At 40.2% G+C, this 22,660-nt stretch overlaps 3 protein-coding genes across 9 annotated transcripts in view; 2 read left to right on the top strand and 1 right to left on the bottom strand.

Annotated features, from left to right (window-relative positions):
• LOC123774759 (SET and MYND domain-containing protein 4) overlaps positions 1 to 5,136 on the top strand; it is a 144,854-nt gene extending 139,718 nt beyond the window's left edge. For all 4 annotated transcript variants that reach the window (XM_045769337.2, XM_045769335.2, XM_045769336.2 and 1 more), the window contains one exon: positions 199 to 5,136. In XM_045769337.2, coding sequence (XP_045625293.1) covers positions 199 to 408 — 210 coding nt within the window. In that variant the 3' untranslated portion in view covers positions 409 to 5,136. The remainder of the gene's footprint in view (positions 1 to 198) is intronic.
• Positions 5,137 to 5,386: 250 nt separating this feature from the next.
• LOC123774760 (G-protein coupled receptor Mth2) overlaps positions 5,387 to 22,660 on the bottom strand; it is a 53,612-nt gene continuing 36,338 nt past the window's right edge. For all 4 annotated transcript variants that reach the window (XM_045769340.2, XM_045769341.2, XM_045769339.2 and 1 more), the window contains exons 6-10: positions 20,729 to 20,807; positions 12,081 to 12,256; positions 10,016 to 10,145; positions 9,735 to 9,845; positions 5,387 to 9,317 (exon numbers count right to left, since the gene is read on the bottom strand). In XM_045769340.2, the coding sequence (XP_045625296.2) occupies positions 9,125 to 9,317; positions 9,735 to 9,845; positions 10,016 to 10,145; positions 12,081 to 12,256; positions 20,729 to 20,807 (689 nt within the window). In that variant the 3' untranslated portion in view covers positions 5,387 to 9,124. The remainder of the gene's footprint in view (positions 9,318 to 9,734; positions 9,846 to 10,015; positions 10,146 to 12,080; positions 12,257 to 20,728; positions 20,808 to 22,660) is intronic.
• The window catches only part of Sbp2 (SECIS-binding protein 2), a 132,499-nt gene continuing 122,089 nt past the window's right edge, over positions 12,251 to 22,660 (top strand). Inside the window, exon 1 of the mRNA XM_069310825.1 lies at positions 12,251 to 12,383. The gene's annotated coding sequence lies outside the window, so the exon portion shown is untranslated. The remainder of the gene's footprint in view (positions 12,384 to 22,660) is intronic.

Here is a 22,660-nt window from a genome sequence, read left to right as displayed (position 1 = left end):
TTCAAACCAATCACAGGAGAAAAAATTTGTATCCTGAACAGCTGCCTTAGACAGGTTTGGTACCATTTCATCTACATATATAACCATATTTTTTTTTCACTGAAACTTAGAACAATGTACTATTCAGTAAAAAAAGCAAAAAATGACTGCCTTGTGTATGAGAGAGTGCAAAAGACAATAAAATTTCCTTTCTTCCAGAACACTGAACAAACTTTCAGAGCTGCATGTAAAGAAATGGAAGCTTATAATTTAGAAAAGGCCGAGTCTCTTCTGATAGAAAATTTGAAGCAATTAGAATCCAGCCTCTATCCACCGTACAGGGACTACCATCTCACACAGGAAGCCTACATGCGTGTCTGTCTCTGCCAGGGAAACTACAAGGTCAAGTCTCTTAAAACAGAGGAGTAGATACACTTGGATAATTTGGTAAGAGTAAAGAATCTTGAAATTCCAAATCTATAGGTGATGATTATGTTAATTGTATATATACATGATGATGATATTGATTGTATAATATACATATTTATAATGGTATTAGTTGTATATATATACATAATGATGATGTCATTGATTGTATGTATACATGATGATGGTGGTGACTGTATGTATACATAATGTTGTGTTCATAGATTGCATAAATAGAATTACTGTACTTTGTAATGTATTTATTACTCTGAATGCAGTCATATAAAAATGTATTTCAGAATTTGAAGATAAATTTAAACTATTTAATGTACAAGTAAAGTGTGTGTGTGTCTGACTGTCAAATTTTTTTTCAGAGAAAAGAAAATATTAAAGTAGACATGCTTTGTCGAACGCTTTATACTGTATATAATAAAATTTAAGCTTTGAATTTATATAATGCATTTGCTAGCTTTACTTCTCGTCTCAGACTAATACTTTCCAAATGTGGATATGTTCATTGAAGAGGCATAGAAAGGCAGGTAGTTGAAGTATTACTAGTGATATTATTGAAGAGCTAATTTGGGTATTATGTCTTGCCTAATATATTAACAAATACATTGAATTTGTCATCTTCTAAAATACTTTCAGTATCCTGGTGCTCTAAGTTAGATTAACAATTAAAAAAACAGCTTTATTTTGAGTTTAATTAAATATTCATAGCCATTAGTGATTATCAATGAGCTGTTCTCTCAGAGGATTCATAATACAGTATTTGAATGAATAGAATGGAAGATAAAATTATACGCATTTTAATGGTTGCTATGTACAGTATTAAAACTTTATTTTCATAAAATATAGTTTCTTGCATATATGAATGGATAAAAGGAGGTTAGACTGCAAATCTGCATTCATTTTATTTGACTTCATGCGAGCTGCAGATATTCTACTTGGCATACTTGGATGATGCTAAATCAGATCCTCAGACCGGTATATAGTAACAAGTAACTCATAATGAAGACTGTCCTTGTAAAAGACTTGTTACAAAACTGTACCTTTGTTGTATCATAAGATATCTGAATTGTGAAAAAGATTCTGTTGGGTGTGAGCAACCTTTCTCTGTAACAGTACTGTTATATACTTGCACATAATTTCCAACTCAGAGTCAAATTATTTTGCTGTAGTACAATTGCTTTATATATGGTACAATTATACAATTATTTTTGTTTTCCACGGGCATTTTTTTTTTCAGTGGAATAAATAAATACAATTAGGACACTTTAGTAAATTGCCCTTTTAAGTGCTTAATATATATATTCCACATATTGGCAGAATGTATCAAGATTTACTCTCGGAATCTCACTAAATTCCTCTTAATTCAATATTATGTTTGGAAATTCAACAGTGAATGTTTATATGATGTAAATCAGTGTGTAACAGGACTTAGCATTAATCAGTGCCGGGATGTTTTTTGCTGATGTTAACTCACAGGAGAGAGAAAGAGAGAGCGCGCAGTCATTTGTCACTCATTACCTGTTCGTGCATATTTAATCATTTGCAGATTGGGGTATCATTAATTGTAAGGAATACATTGAAATACAAAAGTTATGCTGCTGATGTTATACCTGTTGATGATTCTGAGGATCAATGTCCCCATGGCCAGGGCTGTGACCAGGCCTCCTGCTAGGTTCTCCAGACAACCAAACTGTTCAACGCTGCTGCTCATATTGTGTTGTGTGTTTCCATGCTTGCCTTTCTATGCACATCTTAGGTTAGTATAGTGTATATTATGTTGTACAGTATTTGTTTATTAAACAAAATTATAAAAAATGTAACATCTTCTGCTCAATTTCAAAATGTGCAAGTATAAAAACTCACAATGGGTACAATCTTATTGAGCTCTAAATGTATGTCAGTCAACAAATTCATGACGCCATGAAGTTTTTTGTTTATTAATACTTTAAAAGGGTTGAATCTGTTTTTTTCATTTTTTGTCTTGTTTTAAAAAACTAAAATTGATAATGGGGAGCATTTCCTTTCATCTACTTTATTGTGTGATCATCTATTGACATCAGAGAACACATAATGGTCTTTTCCACAACAAGTAAATTTAATTACTGTACTTCATATTCATCAGCCCAGCTAACACTAATTAAACTTAAAATTCTTTAGTTTGAAGTAACAAAAAACATATAAAATACATTTACAGCATAAAAGTTTAGTGTAATGCATGACATAAATATTTGTTTGGGCTGTGCAATAACAAATCATGAACTTCAGTGTTCACAGAGAATGACAAAAATTGTAGTTCTTCACTCATGACAAATTTTCTATGTATAAGGAATGTATTAGAACAAATTAGATCTTCTAGTTTAGTAAATTAGATCATCTGACATAGAAATGATTTCAGTGAGTGAAAGAGAATAGTTGGTTCACTGCCCCAATGATTGAAACATATCTTTCTGTGCCAGTTGTAAGATATGCTGGGTGTAAATAGGCATTGTATTAGGTGGCATTTTGTCACCTGTCACTCCATTGTATTAGGTGGCATCTCGTCACTGGTCATACTATTTGATACCCCTTGTCATAGAAAACCAATCAAAATGTTCATATTGCATTAAATGAATTTAAGTAGTATGCTTGATATTTGCTGTGCAGTTGTATTCAAAAGGGGATATCATATGTGTCCATAATACTGCAAGGATTGTAATGAGCATTGTACCAAAATAAAGAGAATACTGTGAAAGCGTGCCATATGAATTTAGAAACGTATACTGTAATAGTTTTCTTCATCTTGTCTGTCACATATATGATAAGCGGCTTGTTTATGTATAATAGAATTATCGGTAATAAGATACATGCAGTAGTTTTAACACTACAAGTTCATTAAATTTTACAATAAGTCAGTTTGTCTTTTTGATGTTAAGCTTCCAAAGGCTGTATATTCAATGAACTGTAAAAGAAATGCAGCCAAAATGAATTTGGCATTACTGAAGCATTGTTTCCTATTGTACTATCCCATTTCTGAGTAAGAAATATATTTAGTGCCAAATGTTTTAGGTTTGAGTCCTGTGCAATTCATATTGTGTGTAAATCTGTAATGGAAACTTGGGAAACACTATCATGAAATTATTCTGTATAAATTACAATACTGTAATTAATATTATTTTAATTTATACAGAAAAAATTATGATTCTTTATATTTTATTTTATGAACCTACACATGTAATAAGATTTAAAAAATAATAATCTTGTTCATTGTGAAAATTTATACTGTTTTCATAAGCTGCTTATGCTTTAGTACTGAATCTATAATAGATCTACAGTACAGTACATATCTAGAGCTCACAGGAATAAAGTTTTAAGGGTCTTGATAGTCAGTATATATATTTCATTAATTTTCAAGTAAATTACACAACTTGAAAGGCAGATTTTTAGATAACCAAAACAAAATAAAAGCTTAAGATTGTTTTTTCAAGCAGATCAGTGTAGAGAAGCATAGTTTTTAGCTTTTGATCATTCACAGCTAGAAGTTGACGTGCTTTTTTTTCTTTTTCTTTAGTTATACCAAGTTGTTTTTCAATCTTGAGTGTGTGTGTTATTTGCATTAGAATATTAGGTCTTGTGCAAAATAACAGAGCCTCATTTAATTTTGATATCAAGTTATCTATTAGAATTTAGGCAATAAACTTCTCAAGTGTTTTAATCAGTGACTTAATCTACAGTGGCACCTCGATTAACGAGTTTAATGCGTTCCGGCACCGAGCTCGTCATGTGGAAAACTCGTCTTGCAAAATAACAACAAAACTGTCGTCGGAGACGTCCGAGAACCAGCGGGAATGCTCGTTAATCGAGCGAAAGCTCATCTGTCGAGACATATTTTCTGCGAGTGGCTTGCTCGTTACTCAAAATGCTCGTAACTGGAACCACTCATCACTCAAGGGTCCACTGTATCTGTATTACCTGGAAGGTCTACTACTGTTACATATTTATTTTACCAAAACCCATCTTTATGCAAAACTGAAATACTGTAGGACAATGAGATTTTTTTTTTTTTTTTTTTTTTTTACATATTTGGTTTGAATAGATCATATATAATTTTAATTTTTGTTATTTTTAAAGATGGAGTTTGGGCTTGACTCCAGCTATGATAGATAAATGAATGATTACAAGTATTGAAGGTATCTGTCGTGCCAGCAAACAATCTTTCCTCAGGCTAAGTGTCTCCTGTAGCACAGTGGTAAACAAACTTTCCCAATCTTGATTTTGGAAACAATTAAATTTACATCATTTATCTAATTTTTCTAGTCAATGCTGTAGCAACTTCCTTATATCTTGTGCCTGGCTTCTGTAATAGTATTTATTCTGTTAATAATTCAGATAAATGCTCTTTTGGATAATGTGGATTGTCTTATGATGATGTGAATGCATTAGTAATTATAATACTATTTACATTAACATTTTATAAAACTCCCAACAAGATGCTTTGTCGTTTTAGTGTGTTTTGGCAATCTTCAGGCGGTGGTGCCATACATAGGCTTGGTAAATCCAACTTATGTTGTTAAATTTTAAACTGTGTGTTCCATTTTGTGGAACTATGTAGCTTATTCCTTTTCAAAAGTTTGTTTACCGTGAGCATTTTTAGACATTTTTTGTATTTAATTATGCCTTACATAGTGCCTTTTGTACACTGTAATACAGCCTGACTCTGATTAAAAGGAAGGTTTCTGTTGATATATTTCTATTATTTTCTTACCTTGCTACAAGGCTATGTTCATATATTAAATAAATTGTTTATTGTGTTATAAATTTATAACAGCTTGAACATATTCAGATAGGCCTAGTGCTAGAATATAAATACAGCACTGTACCATGTAAGTGGGAATACACCGAATTGAAGAGTCATCTTCCATGGCATAAATGTTTAAATGTACAGTATGTTTTCATATTTCCAAATTAGTCAGAAGATCAATGAAACACATGCTATAAAAATGTGTAATTTATATGCAACTTATAACAAACCGCAGCACAAAAATGATCTCATATAAAACATGCTTAGGAGCAATGGGACCCGACAGACACGACTCATTTCTAAAGATTTATGTCAGCATCACAATGATTTTTTTTTTTTACATTAAGGTTTCAAGACAATTTTTGAAATTAAAATACAGTGCATACTAATTTTCTGTGCTTTGATGAACTAACTTTCTTTTTTTCTAATACATGGTGCATACAATATATGGGAACATCAAGGCGCAGGAATTGCAATCTGACTTCTCAAGACAAGAGGAATCATGCTCAGATCATCTGGTAAGAGATTATTGAAGGTCATCTTCACCCTCAGATAATGTGACACTTCACTCAACACTGACAATATACACACAGATAACACCCACTAAATTAAGTCATCTCTCGTATCGTCATCCAACTTTCACAATAAATTGTACAATTATTAGCTGTGTATTGTACTACGCAATGATATGTACATTATCAGTGCATAAAATCTTTACTATTATTAACATAAAAATTATATTATGCCTTAACATTTGAAGTTACTGTATAATAAATTTGTGTTTGATCATTGAAGCATAATTTTTTCTCAGTGACCAAACTCAAAGGTTTAATACTTCATATACATGTTTTAGCCAAATGATTTTTATTTGTAATATGCAGGTACACTGTAAAGATAATACAAGAAAGATAAACTCACTAAGAAGTATTTATTTAATCACATATATATCTCTGAGTACTCTTTATTTTCTTCTCTGAGGCTCTGGGTCCCTACACTTGCACCAGAGGTGGTACGCCTTCTAAGTTTAAAAAAAAAATACTGTATATCTATATCTATATACAAAATTTGTACAGGCACACATTTTATTTAGTGAACTTTATTAAGTGAACATGATTTTAAAAGAAAGGACTCAATTATTTTCACTTACACATCAGAATTACCTTTTATGATACTATACAGAACAGTATGTGTAATTGAGAAATATACAGTAAACTTTTACATCATCAGCAAGGTTACATTCCTGCAACTCTCACAAAAACTGGAAATTAGAGGCTCTAGTTAAAATATTAAAGAGAAAACTTGTGTGCCTCACAGACCCTAATAGAGAAGGGGTATTTACGTAGTTTTTCAGGCAGTTTATCCCTGATTGTTCATGGAACAGAAAGAAAGTAATAAAAAACAAAAAAAAACTTTTCTGCAACATTATATTTGTGTTTGCATTTGGCTGAATATTCACTAGTGCCTCTTGGTTTCCTTAATTATCTCTACCTCCTCATAATTATTTAATAATTAAATCTGAATTTTTTCTCGATACTTTTTTTTATAGAAAAGTGAATATGCTCACTTTTCTCAAAAGTGACTGCTGCACTTTTATAGTAGTTAAACTGTATGTTGTTCTTTGACAACTTTTCAAATGCTACTTCAAAAGAATCATCACTTTAAAAGCATTTAAAATGCCTTGGCAATAAAATGTTTGAATTACTGTACTGTACTGCAAAACAAAATGAGAAATTGGTTGAATGCAAATGACTATGGATTTCCATAAATGATATTTAATAAACAAAAACATTCATATTAACACATATTATTATTAAAAAAAATCATATCATATTATCATATTAAAAAATTTAAATAAATATAAATAATAAAGTGAAGGTTATATATTTAAGTGAACCTTCATGCATTACTACAATATAATAATGACCTTGTACATGAATTACTACTCTATATAATAACCTTGTACACAAAAATCTTCTGAGTAACCCTTGAGACACGATCACTGATCATGTGTCCCAAGTCTTGTCACAAGAATATTCAAGCATTCTGAATATTTCCCTTATGTTACAAGTTTCTTAAGATCAGGTGAGAGCAACAGCCATATCAGAGTGCTCTGAAATGGAACCAAGGTTCTCTAATTTGCTGCGGGTTAATTAAAAATACATTCTTCACATAGACATAACTTGAAATACTGTATCATTATTATCCCAGTTTATAGTTAAGCTTCAGGAATGAAATAGGCTATTAACAATATAAAAGGACAGGGATGCACATAGGTCTACATTAGTGTTACTATGTTGTGGAATAATGTTTTTCCAAACATAGCAGAACAACTCTGCCTTCATTATAAGATAGTAGTATAATTAAGTCTTTGCAACTCACCCTTAGCGATCATACCCATGACTAATGCCTTGCATCCAACACATTACATTAGTACACCATGCCCATCATTCATGATATCTTCCATGAAACTTTGCTTTTAATTGGTTCTATAATGCACCAGTTTTGCTCTTAAGAACATACCTTTCTACTGAATGTATTCATTTACCCAGTACTCATAATTTTTTGTAATTTTCTTTGTTATACACTTTTGCCCAACAAATTTATGGTTATTTTGGTTTTTAATTAGGTAGTAATAATACTTATAAAAAATTTATTATAAATAGTATGTACAACAGAATTTTGTTTTGTCTGTATATTACAAACTTCAATTGGAAAGTTGATCTTCAACAATATGGAAAGTAAAAAGTAAGAAGCCTCTAGCTGACTGCACTCCATGAATAAAAATTAATTATATACAGTACTTTCTATAGTTGGATTATCTATTAAATGTCTTCTCACTTAAAAAACAGGTACAGTATACTGTAGTCTATTTAAGAGTTCAGTAATGTTGAAAATTTATCCTTAAAAAAAGTGATGTTTATTATACAAGTTCAAGTTGCTATGTTACAATAATAATTTTGATCCATGACAACTGTTAAAGCTTAAAATATCTTGCAATGAAGAACTATAGCCAGGTTAGTTAGATAGTTATAGATAAATAAATAAATATAGTAGTGAACTCTATTTGAAGTTACACTGTAGAAGAGAGAGAGATGGAAAATTAACTTAAATTTAAACATTGGCACTTAATTCTTGAAAGAAGACATGTTTTAGTTACATGCACATGTTTCAATTAATTACTTTGGATTACATGTATAATCCATAAAGCAGATTGTTACTTACAGAGTGGAGAGTTTCTCGTTCATTTGTTGTACAAAAATTGTGCTACAGTACTGCATTTATTATAAATATGCAAATAAAGCAAGCATATCTTCAGCAATATCTCTTGCCTACTTTATTAACACTGTTCAGTGTATAATGCTAGGGTTCTAATTCCAGTTAAAAAAATGTCTAAAAATACTTATCATGTAACAATTTATTATTAATATGAAGGAAAATTTACTGCATAATAGTATGGAATTATGAAAGCCTTTGTGTATATCCATAACAGCAACTCTTAAGACAGCAGTGACTTCATATCTGAATACAATATAGTATAATAGCACACAGTGCCATTTCCATGAGACAGGTAATATTTTTCCCCTGCTGGAAACATTGATTTTGATTTTTTCTTTGGGTAATAGAAAACATCAGCATACAAATTGGTAATGTTTTCTGCATCTTATAGTGCAACATTTACCAGTATGGATATGCATTTTATGGTACAACTTTTACCAGAGTTTGAGTTTGATGATGCAACATTTATCCGGATATGCATGCATATCATGAATTAAATGCACCAACATCTTCACAGTACCTCAGACTTTCTCATCTGAGGCACTTGGCAGAACTAGCAACATCATCTATCAAGTATTATCACCTCTGGTGTGGTGACGCAGATGTTGCCTCCTTGATCTCAAGGCGAACTATACAACAGCTCTGGCTGATCCTTCAAATAACCGAGTGTTTAATCTCGTTACTGGGTAGGTCAGCATCTGTATTTTGATAATAGGAGGGAAATTTCTTCTTCGTATAGCTTACCCCACAAAAGACTTCGCTCACCCTTATCAGTACAGCGCGACGACACACAAACACCAAAAAGATTATGAGGCCCTGCATGATGTTGATCATGTCGAATACCAACCTGGAAAGATGACATAGTGTTATTGAAAAATAATGTAACATTTTAATTTACGATTGGTCGGTAAGGTTGTCCAGCCTCATTATGTAACACATTTGGTGAATACTGTACTAAGACACCACATATTTATAGGAAAGGTAAAATTCAATCCTACGACTACATTTACACTAAACTTTGGTATCATCAAATTTGTATCTTATTTTGTTTATTTATTTCATTGTTGAGGGGTGATGATTGACAGCTAAAAAAATGTTTGGAAGTGTGCATTTTTATGACTTCTGAATTCAGGATGTAAATTAATGAACAATTTGGCCATCATTTAGTGATACTAAATTTGATTCTAGAAGTGTAAAATTCTTACACATTCAAAAAATGTATAATTAAAGTCTTGTAAAGATGATATAAATGCTTATATCTTACCAAACATAGTTAGTCTTGGGGTCTTTGGTTTTCCGCTGAACAAAGTATGAAATGACTTCAAATATCCAGGTCACTCCCATCAGCACAAACAGCTTTAGGTACAAACTGAACCTGATGATATAGAAATAATAGTATAAATATGGAGCTTGGCAATTATTTACTAATTACCAAGCAATATAGAGGTTCATTTAAAAGAAATACAGTGGTATACAGTTCAAAATATAAAATCTATTGTTCCTCCTTTCTCTAAATCTTTTTATCACCTTTAGCTGGCTACTCACTGAAAAAGCCTGGCATCAGAACTTTTGTTGAGTGAGCAGAGCTTGTAGGCAGAGGCACAGAAGAGCAATACATTAATGCCCAGAACAACAGACGTGGGCCCATAGAAGAAGATGATCAGGGCATCATCACCTGTGGACAGGAAAGAATGTGTGCATGAGAGGGAAGCCAGGGGGTTGCATCACCTGGAGGAATCTATAAGCAAGTAAATGGAATAATTGGAATATCATATTCCATTCATAAGCAACTGAAACAGCAGGGGGGGGATTATTAATGTGTAATTATTAATCTGAGAGCAGCTGATTTGAGAAACAGAAGGCCAATTGAGTCACATATGAAGCAGAAGCTGGAGTTTTGCTAGATTTAGCTGAGAGGGATGGCACCCACCGAACATGCCTCACCCTTACTGAAGAGACCTAAGGCAAATTAACAGGGTAGATAAAGACATTATTTGACACTGGTGGTATTCGCACAAGGGGACACAGGTGGAAACTGGGTACCCAAATGAGCCACAGAGACATTAGAAAGAATTGTTTCAGTGTCAGAGTAGTTAATAAATGGAATGCATGAGGAGGTAAAGGGATGAGGACAGATTCCATTTAGTTTTAAATGTAAAACCCAGTAGGCTCAGGAACCTGTACACCAACTGACTGACAGTTGAGAGGCAGAACCAAAGAGCCGATGCTCAACCCCCCAAGTACAATTAGGTGAGTACACCTGCAATAAAGATGCCACCCTTGTGCAACAGGTGTCACACCCATAGGAATATGCTACACTAAACATTACACCACAATGCTGAATGCCCAGTTATCAGGCCATTCAGACCCATTGGCATGAAGTACCTGGAGCTTTGTAATTACTTTATTCACTCTCGTGTTCTTGAGGATATCTTCATAATGCACCCAGAGTTTGCCAGTGCAGACTACTTATCACATGCCTCTGTATGACTAACCATCCTGTGTGATGGGGCGTTTAGCACCAAGTAGCTAGTTTTTTGACACACTGTACTCCCCCTTTATATAGTTCTGGGCAGCTGCACAAATGCAGATGTACCTAAATGTGTTAATAAAAAATGCACTCATATACACAGAATTAGAAAGAATAGACATTAGAAGGAATTTTGTCAGTGTCAGAGTAGTTAACAAATGGAATGCACTAAGCAGTGATGTGATGGAGGCAGATTCTATACACAGTTTCAAATGTAGATTTGATAGAGCCCAATAGGCTCAGGATTCTGTACACCAGTTGATTGATAGTTGAGAGACGGGACCAAAGAGCCAGAGCTCAACCCTCGCAAGCACAACCAGGTGAGTACACAATAAAATTATATCGTCTACCAACTTTATTACACAAAATTACACCACATCCATCCCTCACGCTGCTCAAGTGTCATAATACTGTATATGGTCTGATAGGGGAACGGATCAACACAAATACTATTTGCATTTTATAATGATCTATATATACATCATTATTTCATTGATGCAGCTATCCTGGACTATATAAAAATGGTTTGTCAAGAAATAGCCAGTGCTATTAAAACTCGCTCATCTAACAGGATGGTTGTAATAGGGTGTTTCATGAATGGAGCGTATAACAGGTCAGGGAGATCCGCCCCCCCCCCATACAGTGACGTGTATCGCTCACGTGTTGTATGTAAACATTGTGGTTGGCGGGAGCCGCGCCTCACTCCCTCATTACAGTGTCTCCTGCCTCAGTGGCGAGGACCCAACAGTGTCGGGGGTTCTAGCACAGTGATAACAATTCTAGTACACCACAACAGTGAGTCAACTTTGTCCAGCATCTCCGTTAGGTTCCACGAGAGCTTGCAATAGGTCACGCCACGGCACAATTGTGGAATCGCTAGTTACCTTGGCAAAGATGTCCTTCGGGCAATTATGCCCGCACAAATTACTCATTACTTATCTATTGTTTAGTCCTGTTTAGTTAGTTTTTTCTCGTGTGGAGAGACATCCATGAAGAGTGTGTCATTAGTCATTAGGATATCATCAGCCTGTAGGGGATATGAGCCAAGGAAAACAATAGCTAGTGGAGACATGGCCTCACCTGAGAACCAGCACCTGGCTTGGCCGAAGTTGGGCTTGGGAAGACCGGACTGGTCAAGGCCCTCAGAGAAGTCCCTGGCCACGGCGAGGGAGGTGATGAGCAGGGCCACGCCCCACCCGTAGGCTGAGAAGATTGGGAACCATTTGCTGATCTTACCGTAGGTCTCGCTCTTCCACCTGAGGGCAGGGCACACAAAGTTTGTATCGTGATTAAGGAGAAAAGGTTGATCAAATATAGTGCTACTCAAACAAGAAATGGTGTTTTGACACCGACCGCCGCTTCTCAGCTGGTGCACAAGTACAGGTGAGGAATAATTAATATTTATACGTAGACTTAGAGTTTCTTATATACACCTATGTTATTTATATTGGAGTTTCGGTATTTTAGCTGCCCCTCCGTCGACTGAGGGCAATCTGAAGGAGTAATCAACTACCAATATATATAATATATACTGTATATATATATTAGTATATTTTGGTAGCATTCTTTCTTGCAAACATATGTTGTTGAATATGACCGAAAGGGTAATATTAATGGTTTTAACACGAATTTTCTCAATATTTCTTACGTTTTTCTTCACTGTCGAGGGAAGTTGAAAAATTAACTCTCCAAAGTTCATTTTCACATGCCCACTTGGGGACTATCAGGCCCCAACGATTTCAGTATATAGGCAAGACAACAACATCTCTCTCTCTAGGTGATTAACAAGGCACACACAGCAGGGATCCATCAAGGAACATGTAATGTCCATACACAACCAGATCATCACCAGAGACATCTTGACAAGCGACACTGAAATCATCGACAGATATAACGACAGCAGGAGATTGGATATCAGCGAGGCGCTACATATTAATTAAGAAGTCCAGACCAGCAATCAACAACCAGCTAACACATAATTACATTCTACCCACTTCAAGACCCAGAGCCAATGCAGACACAGCACCCAATTATCCAACTAATACCACCCCCACCCCCCCCGATCCATTTATTCATTAACACCTCTTAATCCATTTATTCATTGATATATTTAATACCCCCTTGTTATGGCATTCATCCTCCACCTCACCAAAAGAGTATATAATCCGATGTTTAACACGGTAAAAGACATTTTTTTTTAATTGTTGCACTGCGGCCAATGGCAACACGGTAAAACACAGCCCCGCTCCTGTGTCAGTTAAGTCCACTACGGGCTCACCATAGCCCGTGCTACTTGGAACTTTTTGTTGCCAGTAGCTGAATCTTAAACAGCAACAACAACACGGTAAAATTGTCTTTGAAAATGTAAGGTGTATCTTGCGTAACGCATCCCCAGGCGTCAGACTATAGAGAAGTATAAAAATGAACTTTGGAGAGTTAATTTTTCAAACACACACACAATATATATATATATATATATATATATATATATATATATATATATATATATATATATATATATATATATATAATACAGTACAGTTATACATGTAGCGACTGTGATATAAATAGCTCTTGCCGGAGTCTTCATTTAATTATGTTGTTCCTCATCTTGTTGCTTTTTACAATTGTTGTTGCTGCTACTGATGTATATGTTCCGTTACTAGTCACAGCGTGCGTTACTGTATATGTTCACTGTGTGAGGCTAGAGAGAGAGTGAGAGACTGCCTGACTTATATACATAGAAATAAAATTCTTTGAAGGCTAACAACTTCCACAGTTCTTTGTGACTATAATGATTATCACCATTTTGGACTATGTAGCTCAAGTTATGAGCCATAAACCAGAGATGAGGAGTCCAGGGCGCTTCTTCCATCCCACACTTCATATTCTCAAGACGCTTCCTTGTCAAAGTCTCTCATCACTTACCAATAGCCTGCAAAAAGCAGACGTTGGAAAGAAATTAATCTCTTTTCATTAAGAATACTCACTGGTTTACTGAAGCCCTACCATCTTGTAAAATATAGAAATTAATTACCAACCCGTTAGAAATAATAATTTGTTAGCTTCACCTTCACCTACCCACTTCTTGGGTTTTCTTGGGAGCCATCTCCGTCGCCCCAAACCATCTTATGGTGTCTTCTGAAGACGTCAGGTCCGCACAACCCGCTCCCCGAGAGGATTGTGCAGCGCCTACAGCTAAACGGAGGCTTTAGACGTGTCGCTAATCACGTCAACACCACCGTTCTCTCCTTGCTACTTCTCCAAAACATCTCAACGACCAACAGTCTTTCTCTTCGTCGTTCGACCCCCTCTTCTTGCCCGCCACGTCTCCTGTCAGTGTTGTCTACGTGAGGCTCTTTACCCTTTTATCTAAATTTCATTCTCATTATATATCTTTCAATTTCCTACAACAATTATATATCCATCACTGTTTATTTTATGAATTACTTCGATTTAATGACAGTTTTTCGAAACGTCATATTTTCCATTGTATAATCGTCCTGCCCGTGGGAGCTACATAGAGGCTTGCAATTTACTTATCCACTTCCGCATACTTGAGGATATCCTCATAATGCTTCCGAGGTTTGGTAAGGTTCTGATGACATGGCCCTATATGAAAGGGGAGGGGGGTTGTAGTATCATAAAGTATGTAACTCTTCATACAGTGTAGGGTAGCTGCATTTTAATGAAAACAACTTTGTTTCTACCTTTAATCCCTCTCCTTAAATCCATCACCCTCTTACTTTCATCTTGATTATTTTTACTTTCTCTTTCCCAACTATGGCGCTGTATCTTGGTATTCTCATTACTACATCGCATGTTCACTACTTCTATAATCTTCCCTCGTCACCTCCTTCAGTGGCCCAGCACCCGCCTGGCTGCAGGGCAGGACCGTCACTGTAGCCGCCACAGTTGGGTTCCGGCCTCGCACGTACACCCCACAACCTGTTCTCTCCCTACCTGCCCTTGTCATACCAGGTGGTGCAAGACCAGGGTCACTCAGCCTATTTCCAGCACAATAGGCATCAATCTCAAGACTCAAAAATTCTGATAAGCCCGCTTGTAACTCAGATGGGATCACAATATAGCCAAGATAGAATGGCATGCATCTGGTGCGCATGTCGCTCCACCCTGGATGATATCACTTCCAGTGTTGGTGAAGCAGGTGGCGATGTTAAATATATGGAAGCAGTCAAGTTCAAGTTTGAGGGGGTTTGAGCCATCTGCATATAATTCAATATTGCTGGGGCCCCTGGGGCATGAGCACCCTGCACTTTCTCAGAGAGCGGGGTACTAGGCTCCTCGACACGACTAGAGACCCTAGGATTGCAAGATTTTTTTGTTTTTGCGCTGCAGTGTGGCGATTTAGAGGGGAAAATACCCATTGTATCATCGGATGTCGCCAGGTATCTAAGGAAATCGAGATTCACATCCTCTGTTAATCCCACAGATTAGTAGTGAACATGAGGAAAATGAAAGCTGCCTTGAATATCCATACAAAAGTATTCTGAAGGTACTTATATTAGCGGTTCGTATATAATATTCTAAATTGAGTATTGGCTACTTATGTTGATGCTGGACATTGTTCAGTTTGCATCTGAGACGCCCAGCGATAAGTCTGTCAATATTTGTCTGGCTACCTGATGACCAGTAACAGAGAAGCCTCATCAGAGGGAACAATATATTAAATGGTAATTTAGTAAATATTTACATTGCACCAGGCCGGTGCACAGAATGTCTACAGTTGTGTAAACTGTACTCCACACTCCCAGATAGTACTAAGCCATGAAATGTCTACCAGTTGTGTAAACTGTACTCCTCACTCCAAGATAGAGAGGTACAAAGATATACACTTCTGATAATCGGTGTACGCTAACATCCGGGTAGCCAGTGAGTGCTTACTGAACCTTGAGGAGCGAATTCAAACTCCAGAGGTGTCTACAGATATGTTTTTGAATTAATAAGGGGTTTCCTTTAGTAACGGAACGATACATGGCGAAAAATCTCCATGTAAATACAAAATTTCTGCATGGCATTTTGCTTACTGATTTCACGTGAGGACCTTTCGAGAGCCTGAGGGATCCGAACCCACATATTGCGACCAGTTTCGTTATGTCAGGGTTGATGGCGGGCACAGCGAGTGTAATGTGGCACAGGATCTATTATTATTGGTGGGGCTGCTGCTGCTGCGTGCTGGTGTTGTAATGGTTAGCGTTGCTAACTGCTTATCTACGCGGGTTCGATTCCTGGCAGGTGGAGAGCTGGTATACGCAGTTCGCCCAACTGTTCAACTTACTGTGAGTAGGGAGATAATGGTACCAGTTTATATTTGGCAGTAATTAACTCGTGCAGTGTTATGGCGGACACCGCTAGAATGGCGGGCCCCCACTAGCCTGACGTCCAGAAAATGACTTTGACTGGCCATGCACTTCCACTGCCATAATAAAGAGAGGCTGTGTGTATGTGTGTCTCCAGCCTCCGCTCTACAGGTTCTTTCTCTTCACCAGCTGCAGCAGTTGCTGAGATTATCACTACTAACTTACTAGGGTCCTTTACCTTAGAACAGTTTACAATTTACCTCACTCCCTAGAACGCTCTCAACTGCTTCCCAATAACTCGCTACTTGGTCTATTTCCTGCACCGTCTAGCCACGCTGAGTCCTCCAGCCATCACGAACTTATTTCCAGCTAGTGATCAAGCCCATCTCCTGATATTAACATTATCCAACCTCCTGGACCTTCACAGAATGTTTGGGACATTTTCTATGTCCTCATGAGCTGGGGACACATCCCGCCTCTCCTCTCCCCTCCGTCTTGTCAAGGTCCAGTGCCTTAGGACACACTCAGCTTGGTCTTAAGACTCGCCAAGATGCTGGGTCAAGTGAGGAGAGAGGGTGGGGGTGGGGGGGTGGGAGGGGGTATCAGAGATGGATGAGAGAAGAGTGGGTGTACTCTAGAGCATGCTGAATAGAGGGGCTGGGTGTAGGTGTACGGGGAGGGGGGGGGGTGGAGAAGAGGGGGTTATCTTGAGGTTATCTTGAGATGATTTCGGGGTTTAGCGTCCCCGCGGCCCGGTCCTCGACCAGGCCTCCTTTGTGTTACACACCCCTAGGAAGCAGCCCGTAGCAGCTGTCTAACTCCCAGGTTCCTATTTACCGCTAGGTGAACAGGAGCATCAAGGTGAAAGAAACTCTACCCATTCGTTTCCGCCTCCACCGGGGACAGAACCCGGAACCTGATCAGGACTACGAATCCCGAGAGCTGTCCACTCAGCTGTCAGGTGGTGTAGAATTGTGTAATAATAATAATTTATTATTATTATTATTATTATTATTATTATTATTATTATTATTATTATTATTATTATTATTATCTACCACAGACGTGGCCACCCACTTAAAATGCTAACCATCTAAAATGACAGAGGGTTTGGATCCCATTAGGTGACCTACACCTACTGGGGTCACCCCCTGACCTACACCTACTGGGGTCACCCACCTGACCTACACCTACTGGGGTCTCCCCCTGACCTACACCTACTGGGGTCACCCCCTGACCTACACCTACTGGGGTCTCCCCCTGACCTACACCTACTGGGGTCACCCCCTGACTTACACCTACTGGGGTCACCCCCTGACCTACACCTACTGGGGTCACTCCCTGACCTACACCAACTGGGGGTCACCCCCTGACCTACACCTACTGGGGGTCACCCCCTGACCTACACCAACTGGGGGTCACCCCCTGACCTACACCTACTGGGGTCTCCCCCTGACCTACACCTACTGGGGTCACCCCCTGACCTACACCTACTGGGGTCACCCCCTGACCTACACCTACTGGGGTCACCCCCTGACCTACACCTACTGGGGTCACCCCCTGACCTACACCAACTGGGGGTCACCCCCTGACCTACACCTACTGGGGGTCACCCCCTGACCTACACCAACTGGGGGTCACCCCCTGACCTACACCTACTGGGGTCTCCCCCTGACCTACACCTACTGGGGTCACCCCCTGACCTACACCTACTGGGGTCACCCCCTGACCTACACCTACTGGGGTCACCCCCTGACCTACACCTACTGGGGTCACCCCCTGACCTACACCAACTGGGGGTCACCCCCTGACCTACACCTACTGGGGTCTCCCCCTGACCTACACCTACTGGGGGTCACCCCCTGACCTACACCTACTGGGGGTCACCCCCTGACCTACACCTACTGGGGGTCACCCCCTGACCTACACCTACTGGGGGTCACCCCCTGACCTACACCTACTGGGGGTCACCCCCTGACCTACACCTACTGGGGGTCACCCCCTGACCTACACCTACTGGGGGTCACCCCCTGACCTACACCTACTGGGGTCACCCCCTGACCTACACCAACTGGGGGTCACCCCCTGACCTACACCAACTGGGGGTCACCCCCTGACCTACACCTACTGGGGGGTTCACCCGCCTGAGTCATTCGGTTAAGACCTTGAGAAAAGTAAAAAAAAACAAGCTTTTGTGTTTTGCTTTTTTTCAGTCCTATTCTCCATCCTCAACCTCTCCCCCCCCCACCCACTCCCCGTCCATCCCCCACCCACTCCGTACCACCCACTCGCTACAAGCGGCTAGCTGTGGTGGCGGTGGAGGCAGATGCCGCCACAGCTGGCTGTACCGCGGTACAGCCGGCCAGTTGTGGCGATAGGTAGCCTTTCTCCATCTTCTTTGGATTCGTCGTTAACTTCACGACTATGTCAAAAGTTCGATAAGAGTGTCCCTCGGGCAGATGGGAGGGTGGGAGACAATGTGGGAGTTGCCTGGGTGTGTGATGGACTGTGGTGAAAGTGGGAGAGATTGTGTGGGAGTGAGATATAGGCTACTGGGATGGGTTAGGGTGGGACAGATGTGGCACAGTGAAAGTGTGGAATGGGTCCGGGTTACCGTAATGTCCGAGCTGGTGCCACCAGGAGAGAGGGTGGGAGGGAGGGAGGGAGGAGGAATAAGGAAGGAAGGGAAGGAAAGGGAGCAAAGATTAGTTGTAATAAATCTGAAAATTCCCTGTAGGCGAGTGGAAGACTTTAAGACTTCCCTAAAGTCTGGCCTTTAAGGAAGACTTTACAAATGCTTGATATTGTTAACTTGGTGCCAGTTAGACGTCTGGCAGCTCCTCAACCAAGTTCTTTGTTGTCGTGTAGGTTATTATTATTAATACAATTATAAAGTATTTAAGACAAAAGCAGGCTGGGGGAGGGAGGGGAGGGGGAGGGGAAGGGCAGGACGAAGTGGGAAAGGAGTAGGTGGGCAAGTCTGGCCAGTCGTTACCAAGGTCGCAGTTCCAGCCCAGGAAGTGTTGCCAAGTAACACAGGCGGAGAGACCTTACCCAACCATGTTCACAACCCACCACAACAATGCTTTGGGATACTGGAATTGCTATTTATTTTTATTGGGCAGCGTCAATCATTCTCCGAGTGAATATGCTGCCATAGGGACAGTATTGGGCAGCGTCAATCATTCTCAGAGTGAATATGTTGCCATAGGGACAGTATTGGGCAGCGTCAATCATTCTCCGAGTGAATATGCTGCCATAGGGACAGTATTGGGCAGCGTCAATCATTCTCCGAGTGAATATGCTGCCATAGGGACAGTATTGGGCAGCGTCAATCATTCTCCGAGTGAATATGCTGCCATAGGGACAGTATTGAGCAGCGTCACTCGTCCTGTGAGTGAACTTACCCCATAGTAGCAAGTCCAACACTACATGGGCCTAAGGTGATGAAGCTTGAGCACCTGGGCCCAGCTATACACCTTCAGTGTTGAGGCTATACACCCTATCAGTGCCCAGAGAGCGAACCTGGTCGACATGTTCACCTTGTGTGTACCTCTGAGGACACACTAGTCTTCTTGTTGTAACTGGCGTCTCAGATATCGTGCAGGAGAGAGAGAGAGAGAGGAAGAGAGGGCCAGCCAGCCTCGTAACATCACTCGTTACAGACGAAGAGAGACCTGGCTACTCCCAGCTGGACCAGGGGGTCGGTGTTGGGACCTGGAGGAGGGAGGGAGGTCGTCTAGGACACCTCCGGGACAGATGGCTGAGGGATCACAGCCAGGGGACACCAAGGCATTAGTATGCATGAGCTACGATAAGCAAGACGGCTCTGTCAATTTTGATGGGCGTGGAATAATGGGGTAGGGCGAGGGGCGCTGAGTGATAAGGATATAGAGAGGAGAGAGGAAGCCAGAGAGAAGATAAAGAGAGGCGAGAAGATAAAGAGAGGCGAGAAGATAAAATAAGGAGAAATAAATATTGTCGGGATGAACTAAATGTGTCTACGGGCTCACCATAGCCCGTGCTACATGGACACTTCGTTCTGAGTAGCTAAATCTGAAACAACAACAACAACTAAATGTGCCTTAAAAAAAAAGTAACGTGATATTTCCTTGCCTTTTCCTAAGCGAGAAAAGGAGGCAGGAGGCTGGAGAGTGAGAAGATCCCAGCATGAGGTGGTAATTAGTGCTCTTCAAACGCCATTTCTCGATTACGTGATTAATGCGAGTTCCTTCACCAAATATCTCCTCTTGCTTCTCCCGTCACAAATAATTAATCCCCCCATCCCTTCCCGTTCCTCCTCCTCTCCCCCCTTCTACTCTAACCCTCCCACTCCTCTTCCGTATTCCTGCTCCGCGCTCCTGCCTGACCTGACTCCCCCCGTGGTGAAGAGGTCCCGGGACTCACCATATAGTGAGGAAGACGTTGAAGCAGATGACGTTGAGCCAGAGGAAGGCGGCCAGGTACCAGAAATGCATCATCACAGCTGTGGGGGGAAAACGCAACCCTTAGTCTCAATATTCCACGCCGCACACACACACACACACACACGCAATTGACAGTATAGAGGTGGGACCAGAGAGCCAAAGCTCAACCCCTCGTAAGCACAACTAGGTGAGTATACAGACAGGCAGAGTCTAACAGACAGAAAGGGAGGATGGGAGGGTGGCAGACAGAAAGGGAGGATGGGAGGGTGGTAGGGTTGAGAAAGAATTGATTTAGTAAACAAAAAAGGCTACATACAGCAAAATAACATACACGGTAGTCAATTTGTTTTAACACATGGTCCTTTATCACAAGTATCCAGAAAAGATTCTGTAGAATAAACCATCTCATCACTGCTCTTACATCAAGACACACTATCATCACTGTCCCACGTCAAGAGACCCGACCATCACTGACCCGACCCGTCACTGGTAGGGGCTCTTGACGTAGAGCCCCTTCCAGTGATGGTAGGGACTCTACGTCAAGAGCCCCTCCATCACTGCCCCTACCTCAAGACACCCCTACCATCACTGCCCCTACCTCAAGACACCCCTACCATCACTGCCCCTACCTCAAGACACCCCTACCATCACTGCCCCTACCTCAAGAGCCCCTACGCGGCTTCAGGATACAGTTTCTGGTCATTAAGGTTTCCCGGCAACCCACAAACTACCTCGAGAACGGACTTGTAAATTATGAATAAATTCCCAGTTCTTGGCTTGAACCGGGCTCCAAAAACAGTGGCGTCTGGCATTTACAGGAGCAAGTGTGGCGGTAACTGTGGTCCCTCCGGGCCACCGGACCTCAATTTAAGACTTCTGAAAAAGGATCTCTAATAGAGGACTAACTGATGCATAAATCCCAGGAATAAAACCTAATAAACCACTAAAACAGCTTGTAATTGGCCAATTCAGAGGGTGTGTCCTCTTGACAAGTGTGACCTCTTGGGCTCGGGGTCTGTAGTTACTCGGAATGGCTTTGTTCCGTGTGAAAGGGAAAGGAGAGCTTGGGTGGGAGGGAAGGGGAGAGGGTGATCATGGAGTGTGTGTGTGTGTTGAGGTGTTGCGAGGAGTCATGAGTGGTGTGTAGCGTGTGTGTCTTATCGTGTGGTGTGAAGCGTGTGTAGGAGGAGGGGGGTGTACCTTACCTCAGGAGGGGGCAGAGTGTGAGGTCGTGTACGCTGCAGGGGGGCGCATAAAGGAGGGGGTGGGTGGTGGAAGACGAAGATGGAGGGGGGTAAAAGGGGGAAGGGGGGTAGATAGGAAGAAGGGGTGATAGCACAAGGGGAGAGAGGGACGGGGGGGTTATGTAGTAAGGGGGGCGCGTTATAGGATCGAATTAAGAAAAGGGGGTGTACTAAGGGAGAAGTTTAATTGTGTACTGAACATGTAACACAAGTCACCATACAATGATGGAGGAAGTAGTGTAAATACTTTTAAACTTGTCTACACCAAGACGATCAATCCCTCGTGTACCTGGTCATAGTACACGATCAATCCCCGTGTACCTGATCACAGTACACGATCAATCCCCGTGTACCTGATCACAGTACACGACCAATCCCCGTGTACCTGGTCATAGTACACGATCAATCCCCGTGTACCTGATCACAGTACACGACCAATCCCCGTGTACCTGGTCACAGTACACGATCAATCCGCGTGTACCTAGTCACGGTACATGATCAATCCCCGTGTACCTAGCCACGGTACATGCACCCCAGAGCCTCGGGTTCAAATACTTCACTAACTAGCACGCTTCACAAGTGATTATCTATAAAGCTTTCTCTTTTTCTATCTCATTTGTGTCTAGTTATTAATAATTAGCCTTAAATTATCGCAAGGGATTACATGA

This window comes from Procambarus clarkii, chromosome 68 (genome assembly GCF_040958095.1).
Source record: "Procambarus clarkii isolate CNS0578487 chromosome 68, FALCON_Pclarkii_2.0, whole genome shotgun sequence".
In the NCBI taxonomy this organism is placed as follows: domain Eukaryota; kingdom Metazoa; phylum Arthropoda; class Malacostraca; order Decapoda; family Cambaridae; genus Procambarus; species Procambarus clarkii.
Note: the sequence above shows the minus strand (reverse complement) of the source record. Positions and strands in the feature narration are given on the sequence as shown.